This window comes from Pseudorasbora parva, chromosome 19 (genome assembly GCF_024679245.1).
Source record: "Pseudorasbora parva isolate DD20220531a chromosome 19, ASM2467924v1, whole genome shotgun sequence".
Taxonomy (NCBI): domain Eukaryota; kingdom Metazoa; phylum Chordata; class Actinopteri; order Cypriniformes; family Gobionidae; genus Pseudorasbora; species Pseudorasbora parva.
The window spans coordinates 3,959,996-3,983,973 of NC_090190.1; the positions used below are offsets into that span (position 1 = coordinate 3,959,996).

Here is a 23,978-nt window from a genome sequence, read left to right on the forward strand (position 1 = left end):
AAATACACACGCATGTTCATGTCAAACAATGATTGATGGAAAAATGTGATTTTCATCTGTTTATATCTTTTGAGTGCCTCCATTTCAAGATATATTTTCAATGGTGGTGATAACCTGACTTTCAAAACTTGCATATGGATGTGGGAAGATGTGAACATGTAGTAGTTTTTATTTAATCCCATTTGGCCTCCTGGTAGGTTCTTCTTTCAACATCAAAGCAACACGAGCACCATCTGCAACTCTTTTCTCAATATGGCGATGCAGTCATATATCTTCAGTGTGCTGACTCGGTATTAGAAGCCACACGCTAAAAAACGGCATGGAAAAGGGGTTGGTTGTGTAAGCCTCGCAGGTTGTCCTGTCATTTGCACGCCTGCATTGAATCAAGGGTCTCTGCGTCAGCTCAAAAATGTGCTCTACATCCCAATTACAGAGCAGCACAGCTGTGTGTGAGCAGACACACTGCTGCAGCAACACTGCCCCCTGCTGCGTCTCCATCAGCCCGCCATAAAAAGCAACTGTTACGACACTGCCGCAGCACTTACATAAACACACAGGCCCCATAACCATCACCATAAGCTCTAGCACTGCTTTGAGAGATGAGTCTGGGTTCATGAAGACGATGTAGCACGTATTTATGAGAGATGAAATGCTGTTATGCTGTTATGGTGGTGACAAAGAAACTGCCTCGGTTGTGGCAGATAAGAAGATATTGAGAAGAAGAATGTGGCTGCATGTTCATTTGTTTTGTCTTTCTTTCCCCAGAGCCGACTCGCACCGCCTGTGAGAACCCTGGGACGCCCCGCTATGGCTCTCTCAACAGGACCTTTGGCTTTAAGGTAGCAGGATGACAACATGTATAATAGAAAACTTCATGTTTGAGTTCATGGTTCATGTCAGCTTGAGGGCTGCTCTCGTTAAAGCCAGAGAGGGACAAACCAAAATACTGGGAAACGAGCACCACTCTTCAGAAATATATAACTGATAAGTAATATTAAGTAAATTAAGCTAATATTTCAGGTAAACTTTAACTCTTATTATATTGTAAACTGTATTATATAAAAAAAATTATATAATTTTAATAAGACTTAAAATTAAAGAAGTAATATTCAGTAAATTAAGCAAATTTTTCAGTTAAACTTTAAATAATATATATGTGGGTACTGTGTGTATTTATGTTTATATAAATAAACACACACGCATGTATATAGTTTGGAATTATTTTTATTTTTATATATAAAATATTTATATTTATATATAATATAATTTATATAAATATATACATGAATAAGTGTGTATTTATATATAATTATACACAGTAAATACACATATATTATGTAAACACAAACTTTTATTTTGGATGATATTATATTACATATATTTTAAATATTATTTTGATGATATTTTTGTTGCATTTTTATTGCTCTTCACCCATTGTCCACAACAGTATTCAAACACAACGTTGCCAGATAAATGGTATTTATTGGAAAATGATTTATTTAAAATATATATTTTACTCCCAATTTTTACCTGATGAAGTATTTAAGAGCTTATCATAACTTGAAATATATAATATGTTGATTAAAAAAGAATAAAAATTCCCACGAATGTATTAATGTATTTGACTTGCTCAATTGTTCAAAGAAAACCATTGTTGAGATGGTGAATTAAAATAAGATTTTTTTTTTTTTTGACTTATTTTAATACTAGTTTTGTCTTAATTGTAAATCAGTTTAAGTCATCTTGGCCACCCTGTTAAGAAACATTTCTTAAAAGAAATAGTTAATCTAAAAATTAAACATAACATTTATCGAAATAATATTTGGTTTTCATTTACTAGTCAGATCTTATTTTATGTTTTACTGAAGCTAGAAATTAATTCTGCGGTTTGAATAACCTTTCAACTTTAAAATAATGGTTTAAGGTACACATTTTCCCTTAAATTAAGATTTCATATCTTCCCTCATTCCTTCCATGAAAGCGTTCTTAATAATAATAATAATAATAATCATTCGTTACATTTATGTAGCGCTTTTCTAGGCACTCAAAGCGCTTTTCTAGGCACTCAAAGCGCTTTACATGGAAGGGGGAATCTCCTCAACCACCAATTCATGATTTACAAAGAATGATCCATGGCTTTTCTCAAACACACTCCAGACAAGCTTATTAGTGAAGGCTCTCCATTTCCTCACATCCACTACAAAATATTATTAAGCCCTCTCAAGACTTTTCCACTCCGAATGTGGTTTTGAGGAGCAGTGACATGGATGCAATAACACCCGAGAACCACTCGAAAAGAGCAACAAAATAAACAAAATGCAAATAAATCTGATTATGTTTTGTTAGGGGAGCAGGACGGACGGGTGAACTGAGGGAGATGAAAAACAGAAACAGAGATTGCTGAGGAAGAGTGTTTAGCACTGGCATTAAGAATTCAAGTCGTTATAGTATCAGAGGTCAAGCCCTCCAGAGGCTTCATGAAACGGCTAAATATCAGCCTTTTTCGTATTCGTAAATCATTTGTCTGGCCTGGAGAAAAAGGAGCCAGTCGAGTTCTTTTGCTTTGCGGGGCTAAATGATGTTGGAGTCGCCGAGAGGAGATATCGCACACCCCAGATAAGCGGCAGTGTCTATGGCTCGTCAACTGTGTTCGCTGAGAGCGGGGACATGTTAATCAATTAATATGTTAAACCCACATGGCACTCAGTGGCATGTTAATATCTTACTATCCTCGTACGTGTCCTAAAGCACAGCCCACGCGCCACACGCACAGGCACATATGCAACTCTCCCACCATGACCTTGCAGATGATAACATATAGTAGCCGAATGCGTTCGCATGAGGAGCGCTACCATATATTATGGAAATAAGTGCCACTTTACATCACTAGTGGCCCGGAATGAAGGTCACGATGGCCTCCTAAGTGCATGTACTGGTGATTACATTAGCTGTAGGTAAGTATCATATATAAGAATATCCACCCCACATTAGCTCACTTCTACTTCAGCTTTTAAGAGAGTGAATGAAGGAAGCAGATGGCGTACAGCGAGGCAGAAGAAACCTGAAAGATCTTTGTAGTTGCAGTCTTTTGTAGCTTCTGTCCTCAGGGGTTAAAACTATAGGGCTTTTTACACTGTCAGCTAGTTACCCCATTCTAACCCCCGGGTAAACGAAATCCTGTAGTTAACTTGCTTCACGTTTCACACTGCTCATAATTTACCCAGGGTTAACAAAAGCGGATGTTTCCCATTGTACATTTCTATACTCTGGGTTAACATTGATTGGACAAACACCACACTATAATGCCGCCTTCACATGCTATCGGAAATTTAATAATTCCCACTTGTGAAGTCGTGATTACGAGCTCACATCGTGTTCAAATTTTCAAATGAGAGGGCGTTCATATGCAGTTTTTACCTAGGAAACTCGTATTTACGATAATTCCCAGAGCACGTGAATGCAGCATTATATACAGGTTTTTTCTGAATTAAACCCATTTTTTTTTTTTTTTATGAATGTGTTTTCCTTATCAGGCAAGGCAGACCAAACCAGACCAAGCTCAATCTTTTAAGACTGAACATTAGTTTTAGAAGTCTGATCTGTATTTTCCACTGCACAAGAGGTGTGATCAACGGGCATAATTTTAGCACTTTTAGATTTTGTTTAAGATAAAGTGCATTATAAATAAAATGTATTATTATTATTATTATAATTCAAATGACTTTGTACGCAATTGGATAGTCGTTCAACCAATCAGACCAGCGATCCGGGTGACATACTTTGCAGAGAGACGTGAAAACTCCTGGCAGGAAACGTGTTGGTTTGTAGCATTGATCAGCGGTTTGTAGAAGCAGCAATATCATAGAGTGATTTTTGGCAAGCCAGATAAGGCTGTCACAGACAAGCCAGTCTGTGATTGGTCCCCCGCAGATTTGTAACAGAAGCAGGATAAATTAATGTACAGTTTTCCAACCTGAGCTGTGGGGAGAAATCAAATCGCCAGCAGTTTACCCAGTATAACATTTCCCATCACCGTTTGACAATTGTTGAAATGACTGTTTATGTACGACAACACACAGTGTTTCTGTGACCAAAATGTGAATATGAGGCACACGATTGGTTGTTGGTTGCTAAGCATACCGTTCTAACATTGCATCGTTTCATACTGCAACAGTCTGGCACTGCACTGTGAGGTTTTAACAGCACAATAGCAGCACTAATCCTGCTCCGGAGTAGGGTTTCATGCACCATTTATAATGCGCTGCTAAGACCAAAAAGTTCCTTTACCTGGAGTTTAAAGTGGGGTTTAGAACAATAATTTGGAGTTAAGCACGGTTTGAAAAGCCCTTCTTCCATTCATAAACTGCAAGAGAGCTGTGGGAGTGCAGTGTGTGTGTGTGTGTGTGTGTGTGTGTGTGTGTGTGTGTGTGTGTGTGTGTGTGTGTGTGTGTGTGTGTGTGTGTGTGTGTGTGTGTGTGTGTGTGTGTGTGTGTGTGTGTGTGTGTGTGTGTGTGTGTGTGTGTGTGTGTGTGTGTGTGTGTGTGTGTGTGTGTGTGTGTGTGTGCGTGTGTGCCTGGTAATCCCTACGTTATGGGGACAAAATGTCCCTACAAAGATGGCAATACAATATCCGAAGTCATTGTGGGGACATTTTTTGGTCCCCATGAGGAAAACATCTAATAAATCACACAGAGGGAGTTTTTTTGAAAAAGTAAAAATGCAGAATTTTTCCTGTGATGGGTAGGTTTAGGGGCAGTGGCAGTGTAGGGGGATAGAAAATACGGTTTGTGCAGTATGAAATCCATTACACCTATGGAAAGTCCCCATAAAACATGGAAACACTACATGTGTGTGTGTTTGTGTGTTTGGTGTAGGTTGGAAGTATGGTGGCTTTCCAGTGTCAGCCCGGTCACCTGGTGCAGGGCTCCACCACACGCCTCTGCCAGGCTGACCTCACCTGGAGCGGGACACAGCCGGAGTGCATCCGTAAGTCTTATCCCTTATCCATATCTTATCCATGTGTACACTTTGGGTGTGAGCATAAAATCTGCGGGAATTAGTAAAAATATGAAATTCATGCCCTGTAACAGCAACAATATTAATCTGGAGCATATGAAACGAGTGAGTCAGGGGAGGCGGGTTTGTGTCTATTCTATAGAAAATTGCTTCCAAGATTATTGTAAGCGTTTCAGTGTTAAAACGCAATTGCAAAATGTATATATTATATAAGATTCAATCCAAGTTGTAAAAGGTTTAGTTCACCCAATAATAAAATTCTTCATTAATTCGTCACCCTAATGTCGTTCGACACCCGTCAGACCTCCGTTCATCTTCAGACACAGATGAAGATATTACTGTTGAAATCCGATGGCTCAGAAAGGCCTTCATTGACACCAATGTCATTTCCTCTCTCAAGACCCATAAAGGCACTAAAGACGTCGTTACAAAGCCCATCTCACTACAGCGGCTCTACAATCATTTTATGAAGACACGAGAATAGTTTTTGTGTGCAAAAAAACACTAAATAACGACTTGTATAGTGATGGGCCGATTTCAAAACAAAGCTTTGAACCGTTATGAATCAGCGTATTTATTCATGATCGCCAATGTCACATGATTTCAGCAGTTTGGAGTTTGACACGAGATCCGAATCATGAATCGATACGCTGATTCATTACCGTTCGAAGCTTTGATTTGTAATCGGCCCATCACTATATAAGTCGTTATTTAGTTTTTTGGGGCACAAAAACTATTCTCGTCTCATCATAAAATGATTGTAGAGCCGCTGTAGTGAGATGGGCTTTCTGACGACATCTTTAGTGCCTTTATGGGTCTTGAGAGAGGAAATGACATTGGTGTCAATGAAGGCCTTTCTGAGCCATCGGATTTCAACACTAATATCTTCATCTGTGTGTGAAGATGAACGGAGGAGATCTTACGGGTGTCCAACGATATTAGGTTAAGTAATTATTGACAGAATTTTCATTTTTGGGTGAACTAACCTTTCAGTTACACAAACAGTTCTTTATAATTTAAAATTTAAATGTAAAATTTAAATTCAATTTAAAATATAGTTGGGCGCTGTTACACATCTTCTGAAATAGTACAGCGTTTACAGATCCAGAAACAGCTGCATAAACCAGAAGGAGCCGTGTGACATTGATGCACAAGTAAGCTAGCGTGATCGTCAGACATTCAACAGCATATAAATCAAAACTGGCTAACGTTACCTAATTAAATGTCAAACCCACGAAAGGAAGCTTGGGGGTGTTATTAGGTGTTTCGGACAAATTTGAAAGTTTAGAGTTCGAATTCGAGAGTCGATGAAGAAATAATTAAGCTAGTGTTTTGTTTTTTAAGCAGAGGCTCTGTTCTTTCCTTTGATATATTTGCTCTATACATATTCATATAACATATTCAGTGGGCCATTAAAGTTTTGTTATTGTTATTATGTGGGCCATATTCAGTGGGCCATCAATGTTATTATTGCATCCTGTTTATGTACAACAATACTGAGGTGCAAATAGTTTGTATATGTCAAAAAAAAGTATAAATAGCATCTAATTACTATTTACACATATTGCAAAGAACTACTATTATGGTGTAAATAGAATATACCAATATTTTCACTCAGTAAACAGCATCTACAGCTATTTGTACTTCGTGTAAATATCATCTATCGCTAAGAAAATGTTATTTTCACTTGGTGTAAAATAGCCGCTGCCTCATTTTTAAGAGTGTACCAGTTGCCACATTCATGCAAATCTGTCAGAATACCAATTTATATTTGTTGAAGCTTCTGATTTATAAAGGTCAAAGCAGAATATATTTGTATAATTTAGCTACAAAGGCATGAGTCCACCAGTATAGGTCAAGAACAGATCATTGGAGTCAAAGTGAGGACTAGAGGCCAGAGAACAGTCCATATTTTTATGGTCTTGGTCTTGTCATGACCTGGACTCGACCCTGTTCTGATCTTGGTCTTGAACCGAAGGTCCTAACATTAATATCAATTAACTTGCATTTAAGACACCAAATGACAAGTTATTTTGGCCATTTTTTGCTGTGCTAATTAAAGTAGTTTCATAAGAAGCCACAGCACAATCATATTCATAAAACATTATTATTATTTTTTACAACATCCATCATGTGCTGCATGAAGTCTAAAGGATTCATTCCACCGAAGAGAGAAGGGTGTGCTTATTTCTGTGCCCATATTAAAGTGATAGTTCACTCAAAAATGAACATTTCTGTCATTGATTACTCACTCACATGTCATTCCAAACCTGTAAGGGTGCGTTCACACTTGTCATGTTTGGTTCAAATAAAACGAACCCTGGTGCGATTGCTCGGTTAGTGCGGTTCATTTGAACATATGTGAACGCTGCCATCCGAACCCTGGTGCGCACCAAACAAGCGGACCGAGACCGCTAAAAAGATAGGTCTCGGTCCGCTTCCAAACTAACTGTGTTGCGGTTCAATTGATATATGACCGCAACACGGACCAAAGATATGTAAACGGACAAAAAAACGGACGTAATGTCACAAGATGAGACGCCATAGTCAGCTGATTTGACGACGCGGAAAGATCGGTGTATCCAAAATGAGTAACGTTAACGTTAAAGGGCAAACGTAGAGCAACGAGAAGGTGCCTAATCAATATTTTGGTCAGACGAGCATGTTTCGAAAATGCTAGAAAAAACGCACAAAAAGCATACCTGGTTTTTCTCATCAAATGTTGCCCATACAGACGACAGAACGGCCGTCTCTTTTGCATAAGAGACGCCTGTCTCTTTTCTGCACAACGGAGGAAATCCTGCTGCTGTTTTGAACATTTTATGAGCTCTTCATGAGTTCTCAGCTGGTAAAAATAATGCCATATGTACATGCATAAAATGACCGTGTGTAATCCAGCACACAGCATTGAATGTTGGGTAAGCAAGCTCCTACGTCATATAAGCCGTCCAATCAGGTTGTGAGCGTCTCCCTATGCCTTTGGTTTGGTAACTTTAGGTTCGCTGTTAAAAATGCCAGTGTGAACGTTAAGCGGACCAGGACTATATGTTTTGTTTTTGTTTTTTGGTCCGGACCAAACGAACCAAACTAACCGAACTACAATTGTGAAGGCACCCTAAGACTTTCATTCATCTTCAGAACACAAATAAAGATATCTTTAATAAAATCTGAGAGCTTACTGTCCCTCCATTGACAGCTACGCAACTACCACTGACGCTTTAAAAAGACATTATTAAAGTAATCCATGTGACTCAGTGGTTTAGTCTCAATATTATGAGTGCTTTGCGCTTATTTACAAAATATTATTTACACGAGAGCTCCTTGACACATGCGTATTGTGTTGACGCGAGAGCAGACGATGTTACGTGAACGTGTGTTGGAGATCAACAGAAGCTCAGAAAGCATTAAAACAGGCTGAAGAACGAGAAAACAGCTGGCCTCCAATTTCACCAGACAGATTGCCGTTCAGTTGAAGCATTTCAAAAGCTAATTACATTTTGCATCATACCACTGCCCCAAAGTTCTGTCATTGTTTTGCAGAAATTAGGAAATTAACCAATGAGATGTCTAGGAAGACAGCGCTTCTCCCCACTTAATTGTAAATCTGTGATAAAACAGCTTTTGTGTGCTTGCACCTAATCACACTATTTTTTCCTCAAGAATAATCGAGATCATTCTGTAATTACGCGGTGTAATTTTGTTTACACAGAGCATTTGGCTACTCACAGAGTCAGGCTGAGAGCTAAATCATCGTTCTCATTTTTCACTCAGAATTGGATAATGGCTGGCTGTCCTTTCCATTAGCGTTCCACTAGATTGGTCTCCAAAGAAATAATATCGTTTTTTTTTTTCCATCTCGTGCCTTGCTCTGTCCTGAGAATGTATTTATTAACTTCAAGTGGACTATCTTAATATAATTGAAAGCTGTGGAAGGTTTCTGATGTGAGTATCATGTAAAAATATATGTATTCATTTTTTTTATGAGCATGGATAATTGTAATCAGATCAGATATGTGAAAAACGTGAAAAAATGTCGAATTAATGTGTCAATTTTATTTACAATACACATCATTTTAAACTCGTCTCTCCTTTAAAAGTTTTGTTTTTTGCTATATTTGGTAGCAGTATTACTCAGGGGGTATCCAGTTTAATTTCATATGAATCTATTATTAATCTGCAAAGATGTTTGAAGCTAAATTTAATTAGCATTTTCTCAATATCTGAGCAGAAGTTTATAAACTTGACCCGCTAGCAGAATGCTCTTTTTATTTATCGCCTTTTTCATATCACATATTTTAGTGATTATCATAAATTAGGTATCATTTGAAAGCTTACCAACTCAAAATCCATCCAGTAAAAACTCTTTTTAAATTAAATGTTGCGCTATTATGGAAACGGTACTCTAAATTCTTCTAGCGTGCTCCTCCTCTAGCGGTCGGCGTCAGGTTTCATATTACAACGTTTATTTTAACTTCTTCATGGTCAAAACCTTTTCCAATCTTAACAAAAGACATACCATCAGAAAGTCTCAAGGTTACATATTTTGTGATAGAAGTGAGAGAAAGGGTATTCATTTGTTAAAGGAGAATGCACAACAACATCTCATAGGAACTTTGATATTTGTGATATTAACTTCAAATTTGGAACAAACTTGGTTAGACATATGGCTCCGATTTTATAGTCATTTTAGTGTAAAAATTGTTTTGTGTAGAATATATATTGGTCACTCTAGATTAGGGTCTAATTAATTCTCACTATTAACTACAACTTTTGCCTCAGTAAACTCCTATTTATTGCTAATTAATAGTTAGTTAAGTTAAGGTATTTGTAGGATTAAGGGATGTAGAGTATGGTCATGAAGAATAAGGCATTAATATAAGCTTTATAAGTACTAATAAACCGCCAATATCCTAGTAATATGCATAATAATAAGCAACTTAATAGTGAGAAATAGACTAAACTTGTGTGTTAACTACTGTTTATATGTTATATAAAATAAAATATTTAGTAAAGTACATTATTTTACAGTAAATTTAATCTTCCATAACTTTTTCATACTTTTAAGTGGTCTCACCAAAGTTAGGTCTATATTCCAAAGCATTCTTGCATTACGATTTAAGTTTGAATTTTCGCATCTATTCTCAAAAAGAGAGGTGACAGTTAAGTGGTTAAAATAATTGCTATAATTATGCCCCCATATAACTCAGCAATGTAAATGGAAACCATAATAGTTTCTTTGCCTGATTACTTTGTTGCTGTTATTGGGGACTCATGGATAGAAACCCTCATCAAAGTCTTGGATAAAAGAACTGGGTCCAGTGCATTGAGCCAAAACCTCAATCCCGGCTACTTTTGATCAAAGTCATAGTGATGATGGAGCTGTTGGAATGACTGGGCGAGCATTGGCTTGTGTTTGATCTGCTGGTGTGACAGGTAAAGGTGCGCTGCCTTTAAGTGCCTTCTGCCGGCATGCATCAATGTCTGTCGCTCTTAAGGTTCGCAGCCAGCTTTTGTAGGCACAGGAACATAGCGGTGTCAGCTACTGAGAGAGAGAGAGAGAGAGAGAGAGAGAGAGAGAGAGAGAGAGAGCATGGATCCTCTCTAAAGAAACACGCCATGTCGTCTTAAAAGTTCAAACTTCATTTTGATTTTGCCCACTGGAGTTTGAAGTCTGATTATATAGGGATGGAGATGGTCTGCTTGATAGTACTTTCATCTCTTGTGTTTGTCTTTTTCAATTATTCTTTCTTCCCTTTGTAGCCCACAGTTGTAAACAGCCCGAGAGCCCCGCTCATGTGGATGTCGTGGGCATGGATCTTCCCTCGTATGGTTACACGCTCATCTACACCTGCCAAACCGGCTTCTTTTTGTCTGGGGGCTCCGAGCACCGGGTCTGCCGGTCCGATGGAACCTGGACGGGGAAGATGCCTGTGTGCCGAGGTATCAAACACTTCACAATGACTGTCGGCACATTTAACGTTGCAACACAGAATAGCGTTTGAATGCAAATACTAAAAAAATTATACAAATTAAACTGTTTTTCAGCTTTTTTTATATAAACACAACAATGATACTATAACACGTGGGGCCTATTGCATAAGGGATTAAGCCGGGATATCTTGGTGATCTTGTCATCTGTATGCAAAATTTAGTACACCGCTGTCGTGTAAACATACCCTGAAGGCACACCCACACACACAACAAAAACGATAACGATAATGAAAGATAACTGTATATTAGCGGATAAATTAAGCCAGGATCACCAAGATATCCCAGCTTAATCCCTTATCCTAGTTTTCTGCAATAGGCCTCTGGTTTTATTAGTATAGTGTAGGATAGTTTGCAGTCAATTCATCATCAATTCGTCTTGGGAATGAGAGATATAAGTCCTGCAGGGGGAATTCTGAGCCATTCCTCTTGCTACTATGCTACAAGGTCCCATTCCCGGGATCAATTCCGGGATGTGTTTGTGGCCAGTTCACTATAGCCCCTGATATTATGTCCCTGGATTTGTCCTGGGATTGTTTGGTTTATTCACACTGCCAGTGATTTTCTGGAATCCTGTAAGGATCCCATAAAGACACGTGACATCAGGATTCAGCGTCTTAAGCTTATGATCTGCGATTTCTCTCTTGCTTTTTTTTCTTTTTTATTTGATCATAAACTAGCACATTGTGTACCATTGCACTCAAGCTGCAACACTTTCTTGAATCTAACACAGAAGTGACTTCAACTGCAATTCATTGACCTGAGACAGGCTCCAAAAGGGAGTCAAATCTGTCTCTCACCCATGTTAAAATGTCCAACTTTACAGCAGAAAACAATTAGTTTACAGCCTGACCGAAATTTGATTAGAAGATGAAAAACATACCAAGCACAATGTTCTTTCACCATTCCTGATTTCTAAGTGAAAAGTGAAAAGGTACTAATATTTACCTTAAAGGTATTAATACACACTTATGTGTATACCTTAAAGGGTTAGTTCACCCAAAAACGAAATGTATGTCCTTAACTCCTCACCCTAATGTCGTTCCACACCCGTAAGACCTCCGTTCATCTTCAGACACAGTTTAAGATATTTTATATTTAGTCCGAGAGTGTATGCAAGTGTATGCACACTATACTGTCCATGTCCAGAAAGGGAATAAAAACATCATCACAGTAGTCCATATGAGACATCAGTGGGTTAACTAGAGTCTCTTGAAGCATCCAAAATACATTTGGGTCCAAAAATAACAAAAACTACGACTTTATTCAGCATCGTCTTCTCTTCCGGGTTTATCTTCAATCCTTAAATAAAGATTTGTGTCAAACTGCTGAAATCACGTGACATTGGCGATCCGAATCATGAATCAAATCCGCTGATTCATAACCGTTCGAATTTCAGCGAAACTTTGGGGTATCACCCCATTGAGGGCACTACCTTTTTTTCTGACAGTGAATGTAATGGACGAATAAGCTCACACAATTTACATGCGAACGCGCCTGGAGACGATGGAAAAACAAAGAGCAATGGTGAGAGTGGTTTCAGAAAGATCTGAAAAAGCCTTTACATTTAGACCCTCCCCTTGAAGAAATCAGGACAGAAGTGGTTAAAAGTTGACCAAAGAGATGTATTTAAACATCAGGTGTAAACCGAAATGTGTCTCCCTTGTCTACTTGTGATCCAATCGACCAAAGCACATCTTAATATCAGCTGTAAACAGGGCCTGTGTTGAGCATGGTGATTTGGAAGCCGATGGAAGTGATGTGCAGGTATTAAAAAGTGCTATATAATTCTGTCTATTTCCCAGACAACATTTTGCCTTGATAGTAACTGTGACTTTGCAGTTCCTGCCCAAGCGAGTGTGTGCTCAGGTGGGGTGCTGGTGTGTCCAGCGTTCTGCAGTGCTGTGATTTTATCTTCCTCGTCTTCCTCCTGTAGCTCGGAGCGCTGCACAGCTGTACACTTCAGGCTTTCCAGTAATTACCGCACATAAACAGATGTGATTGCCTATAAAAAAAAAAATCCCGAGCGGTCGACAGAGAGCTTCTCCAAACAGCCTCATTTTTCTGCGCCTGTCCTAAACAACCTCCTTTCGTATGATGTGTTATGCTGCTTGATATGTTGACCGTGTCACCTCCTGCTGTCTGGAGTCACCTGACTTTTCTTTGTGAAAGGGAAGAGAGGAGACTCACTATTGCCCGGGGATGTTACTGTACGCTTGAAATGATGAAAGTGATGCCAATTTGATCTGTCAATCTTTTTTTTATATTAAGTGCCTTTATTCATTTTTGCTCTTTCTTTCCCAGCGGGCTCCAAACTATCTGAAAAGCCTATTAAACCGGTCCCAGGAACGCCGAGTCCCAAGCTAAATGGTGGGTGCATTTATTCTGAAATGGGATTTCATTAGAAAGACCCACTTATGAGTGTTAAGTGCACCTAGGATAAATAATTTGGGCCCCAGGACAAGGGGACTAATGAGGAGAAAACGGGTTGGTAAAGTAGACTGACAGCTGCAAAATACTCGACTGGAATCACAAGATAATCCCACTGAGCTCCGCCAGACGCTCTTAGAGCATATCACACATCTTACGTTTATATACTTGGAGAGCAGGATTAAGTCGGAGACGAGCTGGTGTCCTGCAAAGCTTTACACGTGTGATGATGAGGCTCCTCCAAGCAGGAGCGCCTACAGCAAATATGACTTTCTAGACTAGAGAAAGGACAAACCGGATATACAGCACGTTTCCAGAAACTGATGGATCTTAGGATCAGTAAGACACAGAAAACCTTTGAGCTACTGAAGTGCTAGATTACAGGATAATCGACTGTCTTTGTAAAGACTCATGTTATCTGAGAACTCCGGCCAACACATGACTTCTTATCTGGCTCTATTTTAAGTATCTTGCTTGAATAACTCATTATTTATAAATTATATGCTGTCTTTATTATTTATTAAGGTTGACCTAATCATTTGCCTTGCTTAAGATGTAAGCTATGGGAGGCTGTGCTATATAACGCATATGAATATTTTTATATTACTGTATAAAAATAGTTTAGAATAACTAATACTTTTTCCCTCTTATATTCACAAAAGCTGCATTTATTTGAAAATTAATTACAATTTAAATTGTATTTTAAACTGTAATTTATTTATATGATGGCAAGGCTGAATTTTATAATATTGTATTTTTAATCAAATAAATACAGCCTTTCAAAACCATTAAGAAATCTTAAACATAAATAAAAATTGAATTCCAAACTGACAGAAAGTAGATTTTGATGATATCTAATATATATCCAAACGCAATTTAATTTGAATTAATTTATTTTATTTGATCAGGGACAATGCACAGAAAAAACATTAGTCTAAAAAGAAGAGATGTCATGTGCCAGGTTATAGCAAAAAATGCTAATTTCCACCCGCAGTCCCTGGACAGGTAGATGTTATAAGCCCTACGTACAAGAGTTCATAAAACATATACAGAATAATACATAAAATCATTACTTCACTCACAATACCTAATAAAAGCATGTTATGTTCTTAGCAACTATTAGGTCTCAGCAATTATAAATGAACATGAAGTTATCATTTGCATCAGCAGCTAAACATTTTTTTTTGTAAATTAGCTTTTAATTATTTAAACTTTTGACTAGTTCAGTAAATGTATTTCTTTATTTATTTATAATTTAATTTAAATGTCTATGTTTTATATTTATATTTCCATAAGCAGCTAGATTTTTTAAGATGGATACTACAAAATATAACCTTAATAAATATAATTAATAAAATTATATATAATATAAATACATATCATTTTCATAAGATATATTATTTGTATATATTTCTATAGAATATTTATTTTTGACTTTTTGAATGAACAGTTTTTAATGAAAGTTTTTTTTTCTGATACTCAGTACTCTCATTTGGCAAAATAATATAAAAACGATTGGGTTTGTTTGCAGGTAAATGCAAATCAAAAGAGATATTTCAGGAATTGAATCAGTTATACACAAAAACATATATATGTAAATCTGTGTATGTGAGTATTAATGTATATATTGCATTAAAAATGTCCCTCGATGGAAATGAACATTTGATTTGTGTTTCGTTTGTTTATTTCTTCACAGTTCCTGATGATGTATTTGCCCCTAACTATATCTGGAAGGGCTCATACGACTACAAGGGAAGAAAGCAACCAATGACTTTGAGTATCACAAGCTTTAATACAACCACGGGTAGAGTTAACGTCACATTAATGAGCAGCAACATGGAACTACTGCTTTCAGGTTGGTTTACTGTGAAAACACATTACAATACACACACTGCAAAACATGAGGACTGTGTGTTCAACGCTATCACAGAATCTGATTGAATCCATCAGTGTTCAATTAAACTAGGCTGTTAATGAGTTAGATCATTAGACCTTCCTCTTCCACTCATGAGACTCAGAGTCTTTATAAGGATGACATATGCTTTACATCATCTAATTCATCTTAGACACTGCTATTGGCCGGCCATCAGGAATAATAATTATATAGCGGAATAATAACCGCCAGTCACTCGTGTGAAAAATGGAGTTACCGGAAAAGTAATATGATCATAACGAAGGAAAGCATCAGAGAACCATCAACTTCTTATCCTGTATTGCAGACTAAACCACACAGCAATGAAAGGGTTCAGCTCTAAACCATCACACACACACACACACACGCACACAGAGAGATGTAGAGTGAGATCTAAGGATCAATTGATACTGGTCCAGATAGTTGAGAAAGAGGATTCAACATTTTAAGCAAAAAAAAATATAAATGAAATTTCACACTGTGACAGAAAGTAGATTTTGATTATGTCTAATATATATCCAAATGCAATACCTAATAAAAGCATGTTATGTCTGAAAACACTGTTCTTAGCAACACAGATCAATTAGAAATGAGCATGAAGTTATCGTTTGCAGCTAAACGTTTTTTTTTTTTTTTGTAAATTAGCTTTTTATATTTTTATCTTAATTTCATTCATTTTTTTGTAATTTTGTTATGCGCTTTTGTCATTTTATTTGTTAATTTTTTATTTTATTTTTTTATTTCAGTTAATATTTTTAGTGCTTCAACTTTCAACAGTTAATTGCCGAGGCAAAATTTCAAAGTATCATTTTAAGTTTTTCAACTAATATTTATATTGTGTTTTATTTCCGCTTTATTACAATTAACAGAAATGGGTAACACTTTAGTTTAGGGTCCAATTCTCACTATTAAATAGTTGCTTATTAGCATGCATATTACTAGGATATTTGATGTTTATTAATGCTTATACAGCACTAATAAACTGTATTGCAAAGAAAAATTATTGCCTTATTCTGCATGATCATATTCTACATCCCTTAATACCTAAACTGAACAACCTTACTCACTATTAATAACTAGTAATTAAGACTTTATTGAGACAAATGTTGTAGTTAATTGTGAATGTGTTCCCCATACTAAAGTGTTACCCAGAAATGTTTTAATTAGCTTTAGTTAATGACGATAACCCTGATTGGAGGGCAATGAAAGTACCTGCCGTTATCCATGTTCTCAATTAGGCTTTTGTTTGTATCTTAGAAAGTGGGCGTTCTGGTCAGGAGGAGCGATTGTAAACAAAGAGTGGAGTCTTAAGTAATGTAGGGCTTGTCAATACTTTTATTTTGAGGTCAGACTAAAGGGAATCGGGAGCGTGTAAGAGCTTGCGTGCATGCAATTTTGTTCGAGACCGAGAGTGACCGAGACGAGAGGAGAGCAATAAGAGGATGAAACGCCTCTCCGTGGAGTGTGTAGACAGCTGTCTGCTCTCTGTTCTCTTTTGCAGGTGTCTATAAGAGCCAGGAAGCACGTCTGATGCTGCTGGTGTATCATGTGAAAGCGTCCTCGTCCACCGCACCCAGCAAGATCAAAGAGGAGCAGTGGACCCTAGATGGATTTGTATGTGCAAATGTTTCTTATCGTTTCAGGTTATTTAGTAGAAGAATTAGAAGAAGTACACACTAAAATGCAGGGGTGAAGGAAGTACAAACGCCATGTTCTTGAGTTCAAATAGAAAATATATTTTGCATTTCTACTTAAGTAAAAGTACTTACTTTTGAAGTATCATCCTGGTCACACAAATAAAGCTATTATTATAAAAAATATGATGTGTTATTAGGATTGAAAAATCCATTTAAAAGAATCATTCGTTTTACTAATCAAACGTCTGGTTCTCACAGTGGGTGTCGATTTCTTAACTTCAGCATGTTGATTATTTCATTGTCAGATTATCTTCCAGATTTACTGTCGGAGTGATTATAAGTGTAAAATAGATTCCCGTTGTTCTGCAAGGAAGTTGATGTGTGTCCTTGTCCCTGTCAGGTGTCTGCTGAGCCAGATGGGTCCACGTATGTCTTTCAAGGCTTTATACAGGGTAAAGACTTCGGCCAGTTCGGCCTGCAAAGGCTAGGTAAGAGATCCCATTGTGATGTTTTTTCAGATATTTGATCTCGCTCTGTTAGCGGTATAAATGTTAGTTTTATTAAAGTCCTATTATGCTTTTTTTACATCTTCAACTTTCTTTACTGTTTAAGCATTAAAGAGGTTTGCAAAGTTGTAAAGCACAAAGTCACTCCAGCAGGAGTTCTTCTCTATATCAGTGTCAGTGTTTCTGAACTCCCTGAAACGCCTCCATTGTGGTCTTGAGTTTTCTTCCGGGAACAAACACATCATAATATTCCTCGTTTAAATAATTCCCACCCAAGGCATATGCAGAATAAAGGGGCTGGTTGAGTTCATTTATTGGTGTGTTAAGACCAAGCGTGTAACACACGTCCTGAAAAGTAAAGCCAAAACATCTCGATCGTCCCCAGATGGATGGTCCCAGTGTAGCTCATAAACCCCGCCCTCTCCAGGGAGTCTAATGGGACTAAACAATCACATTTTTCCAACGATGTTTTCACCATATTGGGACACTGGCAGCCTCACGTCGTCCATCTTTTTTACAGTCTGTGGTTAAAACAGTTATGGCAGTGTTTCTCAAACTTTTTCTGCCATTCCCCACTTTGGAGGTAGGGAAGGGCCACGAGCCCCACCTGTCCCCAATCACCCAACAAAATGGTAATTATCTAGGGTTTAAGTTTGCCTGTTAACATTTATTTGATTAACATCACATTTAAAACTTTCATGTGTACAGTCAAAATATTTTAGCTGAGTTTTTTTTAAGGCAACGTTATTTTAGAACGTTTCATCTTAATGTTTCTATGGCAACGCGTCATGTTTATCACGTGACTCACCACAATCAAAAAAGCGCTGAATGACAGATGTATCGCTTTTATTACGTTTTTTTTATTTTTTATTCAAAATATTGACATACTTGCTTACCATGTAGTCAACTGTCTAATAATCCAATTGTAGGTGTGTTTTGCCATTTAAAACCCTTTATAAATGATCTTGATTTTGATAATATCTATAATGTGAGATGGGCGCTGCCACGTTTGAACAAATGCACCGCAGTTCAGAGTCCTGTCAATCGGATTTGCAGTACGTATATTCATCAGCTTCTCCTGGAATAAGTAAGTGACCGGTGAACTGGGAGAAGAATCGAGCAAACTATAGTATAGTTACTTACACTATGTGTATCTCATATGAATAAAACTTTTCGGCCAATTATATTTGAATGGATTGTTATTGCTGCTTCCAAAGACACCAGTGTGTATTCTACAAACTCTAAATGTATTGTTTTACTAGTACTTGTGTATTTAAATGTTACCTATTCAATTAAACCTAAAATAAACAGTATGCGGTTGAAAACACTGCATGACGTATGTCAAGAGCTGAGCGCGTATGCATCTGGCTCAGTGCCAGCCGAAGCGCGTCCCACCGTTTGAATCTGACAGTTATGTCACGTCACTAAACATTCTAAATCCCATATGTGGGTCCGTACTCTCAGGGGCATAGAAATAAAAATCCCATGTGGGACCGCTCAAAAGGTTAATAGAGATGGGCACAAAAAATTAACACATTTCCTCCCGTTTGTCGTGCCCCACTTGTCATGTCTCTATTCCCCACCAGTGGGGCGCGCCCCACACTTTGAGAAACGCTGAGTTATGGTAAGGGGCAGGACATTTCCCAAACACGCTCGAATTGCTTGACCAATCACAACACACCGACCAATCAGAGCACATTGTGCTTTACAGTAGGAGGGGCTTCATAGACAGGAACTAAACTGAGTTACTGACAGACTGGGAAGAGAGGAGCCGCAACAATGGAGAATATGGGGAAATAATGTGTTTTTTGAACATTCAAGCATGAAAACCTATTCTAGTCGAGCCCCCCAAAAAAATCAAGACTTTGTAAAAGAGCATAATAGGTACTCTTTAATGCATCTTTTGGCATTTTTTGACATACTGTAATGCACACAAAGTGAAAATGAATGTTTCTCATCTCTTGCAGGTTTGAATATGTCAGAAAGTAATAATTCGTCCAATCCACCACATGGTACAAACAGTAGCTCTGTGGCCATAGCAATCCTTGTGCCTTTTTTCGCCCTGATATTTGCAGGCTTTGGATTTTATCTCTACAAGCAGCGGTGAGTCTCGCCGCCTATCCTCATTTGTCAAAGTTTGTTTGCGGAGTTGTTATTGCTAGACAGATCAGAACAAATTTAGAAAATCAGTCTCTGACAAAATCATCATCATTCGTTGCAGGGTGGAAAGAAATAGATGGTGACAGATAACGTCTTTAGAGACAGAATTAGCCCGTTTGTAGGTTATTGAATGCGATCGTAATTTGATGCCCTGCGTGTGATTCCACAAAGACTCAATGCTGTTGCAGACTGTATTATAATAACGTTCTGATGTTGTGTCTTGTCTGACAGGACTACTCCAAAAACCCAGTACACAGGCTGTTCGGTTCACGAGAACAACAACGGACAGGCTGCCTTCGAGAACCCCATGTACAACACCAACACGAAATCTGTGGAAGGCAAAGCTGTCCGGTTCGACCCCAATCTGAACACAGTCTGCACAATGGTATAATCAGATCCGCCTGACGTGTGGACATCTGTGGATTTTTTTGGTTTGGTTTGATTTTTTTATTTAACAAAGGTGGATACAGTCGCATTACAGTCATGGACGGATTTGTCTGAGACTCGCAGAGGATGTCTAGCACAAACGCTGTTGCCCTTCCTCTGATATATAAAGCACACTCTTCAGGAACCGTTTGACCATGTGTGTCCGCCGAGGACATGTATGAAATCTCATGGGGGATTTCTTTCAAAGACTCACTCTGAAAAGCGTCTTCATGACGAAAAGCATGAAGAGATTCTTCTGCTACCTTATTCACACTCCGTGAGTGCTTCTTCACAGTTGACTGGGTATTTTTTTAGGGGAAAGGGATCTGTAAATCTACTTGCATATATATGAGGAGCATTCACCACCTATATTTTTGTGCTATATATTGCCACATGGGAGACGCCAACAGAGAACGATTCTATCAAGAGTTTATAAAGAGATTCGCATCGACCGACACATTGCTTCTCTGACGCTTTTGTACGGTACACAACGTTTTCTTTACAGCTGTCTCACAGTCATTGCTTTAGCTTCAGTTCCTAATGTCGCCAGTGGTTGGACATTCTGTGATGTGTGATGTGTATGGGCAAAAAACAAGAGAAAACGTAGTGTGTCGTTACCTCCTGAGGATTTTTTTTTTAATTATTGTTATAGATCTTTGATATTAGGTATGTGTGTCTGTTTATAAGCACCCATAGGACATATGTCAGCATTCTGACCTGAAGCCTGCAGATGAATTTTTGGTAACACTTCACTTAAAGCCTTTATATATAATCTTATAATTCATTGTGTGGTTTTAGGAATAAATGTAACCACAGTTATAATACTTATCTATTCATTGAACACCTTGAAAAAGAATTAAAACACTTGACAGATGTATCAAGGAATCTCCAAATATTATATTAATATTGCTGCCAATCAATTCAAAAAACGAATTCCTGTAATCCTGTAATTCCTGTAAATTAATCCTGATTAAAACATCAGTTTTGTTTATATTTTTATATTGTAATACATACATATTTAACAACATAAAGACAGTATTTTTTAAATATTTAAATACTTTTTATGAATGAAGACCAGTATCACTGATACTGATGTCTAATGATTTAAACATTCAACATTTACAGTATAATTGAAATCATCAATTTTACATTTAATTAGGCTTTAAAAAAAATACTTTTAATAAAAGTAATCTTCACAACAATATTCAAGTAAACCCATTATAATAGGCCTAAATGTCATATTTATCTGTCTAACATATAACATAATGTAACGCTAGCCAAAAGATGATAGAAAACGGATGCTGCGTTAATAACGTTACATATTTTGAACACATTAAACTGAAACAATCACATACATTAACTCGCTTTTTTTATCAGATTTTATCTAATTATAATGCATTTTTACTTTTATTTATGAAAAGATATAACACATTATAACCAGGGTTGCCAAGTGCATGGTTTACCCACAGAATACGGCTACTTTTAAGTTGCTGCCGCAGGTAAAAAAAATTCCACGGGTTGATTTCCGCCCCCGTAGGTACGATTTCAGCGCTCCAAAACAAGACGTACAATTTCAGTGATGGAAAAAATCGCATTGGGCTGGCAGACCTGGCAACCCTGATTATAATGTTCATTATGAATACCTTGATAATACATTATACATAAAGGCTTTAAGGGTTACCAATTTTTTTTATGTGTCATTAAGCTCCATTTGTATTTGGTAGACAAATTTGATATGATAATTTAGTCATTATAACAACTTGCCATTCTTATTATATAAAGATTTGTATAAAATGAAATGCACTTGACATTTATACAGTATACTTTTATATATATATATATATATATATATATATATATCTCAGATTACATAAGACAAATGCATGTTTCTTAAATACGGTATATTGATATATGGTGGCAACAATATGATCATATCTATCGTGAACATATGGCCCATGAAACACTTTTCCAGTTATGTCTGACCTTGTTGTGTTATAGACCAAACACACCCATAAAGAAAGTAGAAGATAATGCGTATATATATATATATATATATATGCCCTTAAAAAGCAAATAAACACACATGAGAGACACTATATGTGAGATAGGAGATGAAAGCAGGGTCAGATGCGATTGGTCGTGTTTTTAGGCCTGCAAGCTGTGAGATTCATTCCAGTGCCTTCTAAAGTCCTCACCACTACATTTTCCTAAACAGGCCATATGAAAGGATATCGAAAATGATTCTGTGTCAGTAGAATGAATGAGATATTACAGTCCAGGTACGCTGTTGTGCGCTGCAGACTTCAGGAGGTTATGCTGACATCACTGTCCTGGAGATATCTTTTGCATTCATTGTTGCACTCAGCCATAGGGATTTGCAGTCTTGCACGCCATTGACTGATTTATGTGGTTTTATTATTATTTATCTATAGGATTTTTTGTTTTTTTACAACATGGCAGATTTTTTACACAGTGCCTACCAAAAACCATGTGACCCAGGTCTGCTGCTTCCTCACTTCCTCTAGCTCATGCTTCACCTCTGCCATATGTTAACTCCTCCCGACAGTGAAACGTGTGCTTCAGAAGCTCCCGTTCCAGACATTTTGAGTTCCTCTGCCAGTCTGAACTTATTTGCCAACAACAGCTTTTGCTATACCTGACTGCAATAAAAGAAAAACACACATTTATGATAAAAAAGGACACTTTTTGATCAAACAGATGAATATTTGCAGTACAGCTGGGTACTCCTCCCGTGTTAATGCATTCAAAAGAGATATAAAAAAGAGGGTAAAAAAGAAGAAAAAAAGTTTTGTAAAGAAATATATTTTTATGAAGAAATTATTTGTAAAATGTATGAAACTATTATGTAAATTTTCAATGCAATGTAAGATTAAAAAGGCTAATTCCTTTTGTAAATGCGCGTTCTGTCTTTTCCCAGTTTTGATGATTTACTCAAGGTTTTTCTTGTGGAATGAGATCAGTCATGAACCAGCCAAAATCAACAGATCGTCATGTTTTAAAACATGTTCTCTTAATAATCCATCGGATCCTTCTCATAAGCTCAGTGTGAACATTGTTCTGCACACAACATGACTGATTAGGATTTCACAATTAAAGATTGCCGTTTACCCCCTGCTTAAATGTCACACTTGTTGTCTTCAGTCACATTTGTGTTGCTATGCAACCCTTTGATTGACACCTTCTATTCCAGTTTGATGCATTGAGCGCAGGAGTTCGAAGCCGCAGAAATCCCTGTAGGGTGGACCAATCTCATTTCCCCTTTGACACACGTCTTAATTGCACTAGCAGTCTGCAAATGAATAAACTCCGCCCATGACAGCTGGGATTGACACATCCATCAAGTGACAATGGCTGCTGCCGAAATCACATTATCTCTTGAGTTTTGAATAAGTGCTTACATTGTGACCACTAAAAAAGTATGTTTATGGACATAATCCAGACGTACAACATACGCCATGTTGTCATGATCGCTGACGTTCACAAATCCTCTCCCGTGGCCTCATGGGATAGTAAAGTGTCCATCTTATGCACCCTTCAGAATCTCACTTGAAGTAGTGGGTCACTTTTTGCCTACTCTTGCATGAGTTCTGTGAATTCGGACTTGCTTCTTTTGTCACATACTTTTTTTCACTTTCTATATAGTTGGGAAGTGTGTGATTTGGGATGCAGCTGATGTTGCAGAGTTCATGACTTTGTGGTAAAATCATACTAGCAAGAAAGAAGATACTTCCAGCAAACTTAAATATATTTAAAAAAACATGACCAGACTTGATGATGTTTCCCACGGCGCATGAATGTGAATCAGTAAGTATATGACCTGAATGCTGCCGTCTTTGCTTCCTCGGCTCTTGGTTTCATTGCTTTTTTGAGCATGAAGGCCGT

General features: G+C 37.4%; 1 protein-coding gene across 3 annotated transcripts in view; it reads left to right on the top strand.

The window, feature by feature from the left end:
- Positions 1-21,913, top strand: part of csmd3b (CUB and Sushi multiple domains 3b) — a 500,836-nt gene extending 478,923 nt beyond the window's left edge. For all 3 annotated transcript variants that reach the window (XM_067425814.1, XM_067425815.1, XM_067425816.1), the window contains 9 exons: positions 766-839; positions 4,875-4,986; positions 10,777-10,956; positions 13,309-13,374; positions 15,131-15,289; positions 16,848-16,960; positions 17,384-17,471; positions 19,457-19,592; positions 19,881-21,913. In XM_067425814.1, the coding sequence (XP_067281915.1) occupies positions 766-839; positions 4,875-4,986; positions 10,777-10,956; positions 13,309-13,374; positions 15,131-15,289; positions 16,848-16,960; positions 17,384-17,471; positions 19,457-19,592; positions 19,881-20,040 (1,088 nt within the window). In that variant the 3' untranslated portion in view covers positions 20,041-21,913. The remainder of the gene's footprint in view (positions 1-765; positions 840-4,874; positions 4,987-10,776; positions 10,957-13,308; positions 13,375-15,130; positions 15,290-16,847; positions 16,961-17,383; positions 17,472-19,456; positions 19,593-19,880) is intronic.
- The last annotated feature ends 2,065 nt before the right edge of the window (positions 21,914-23,978 follow it).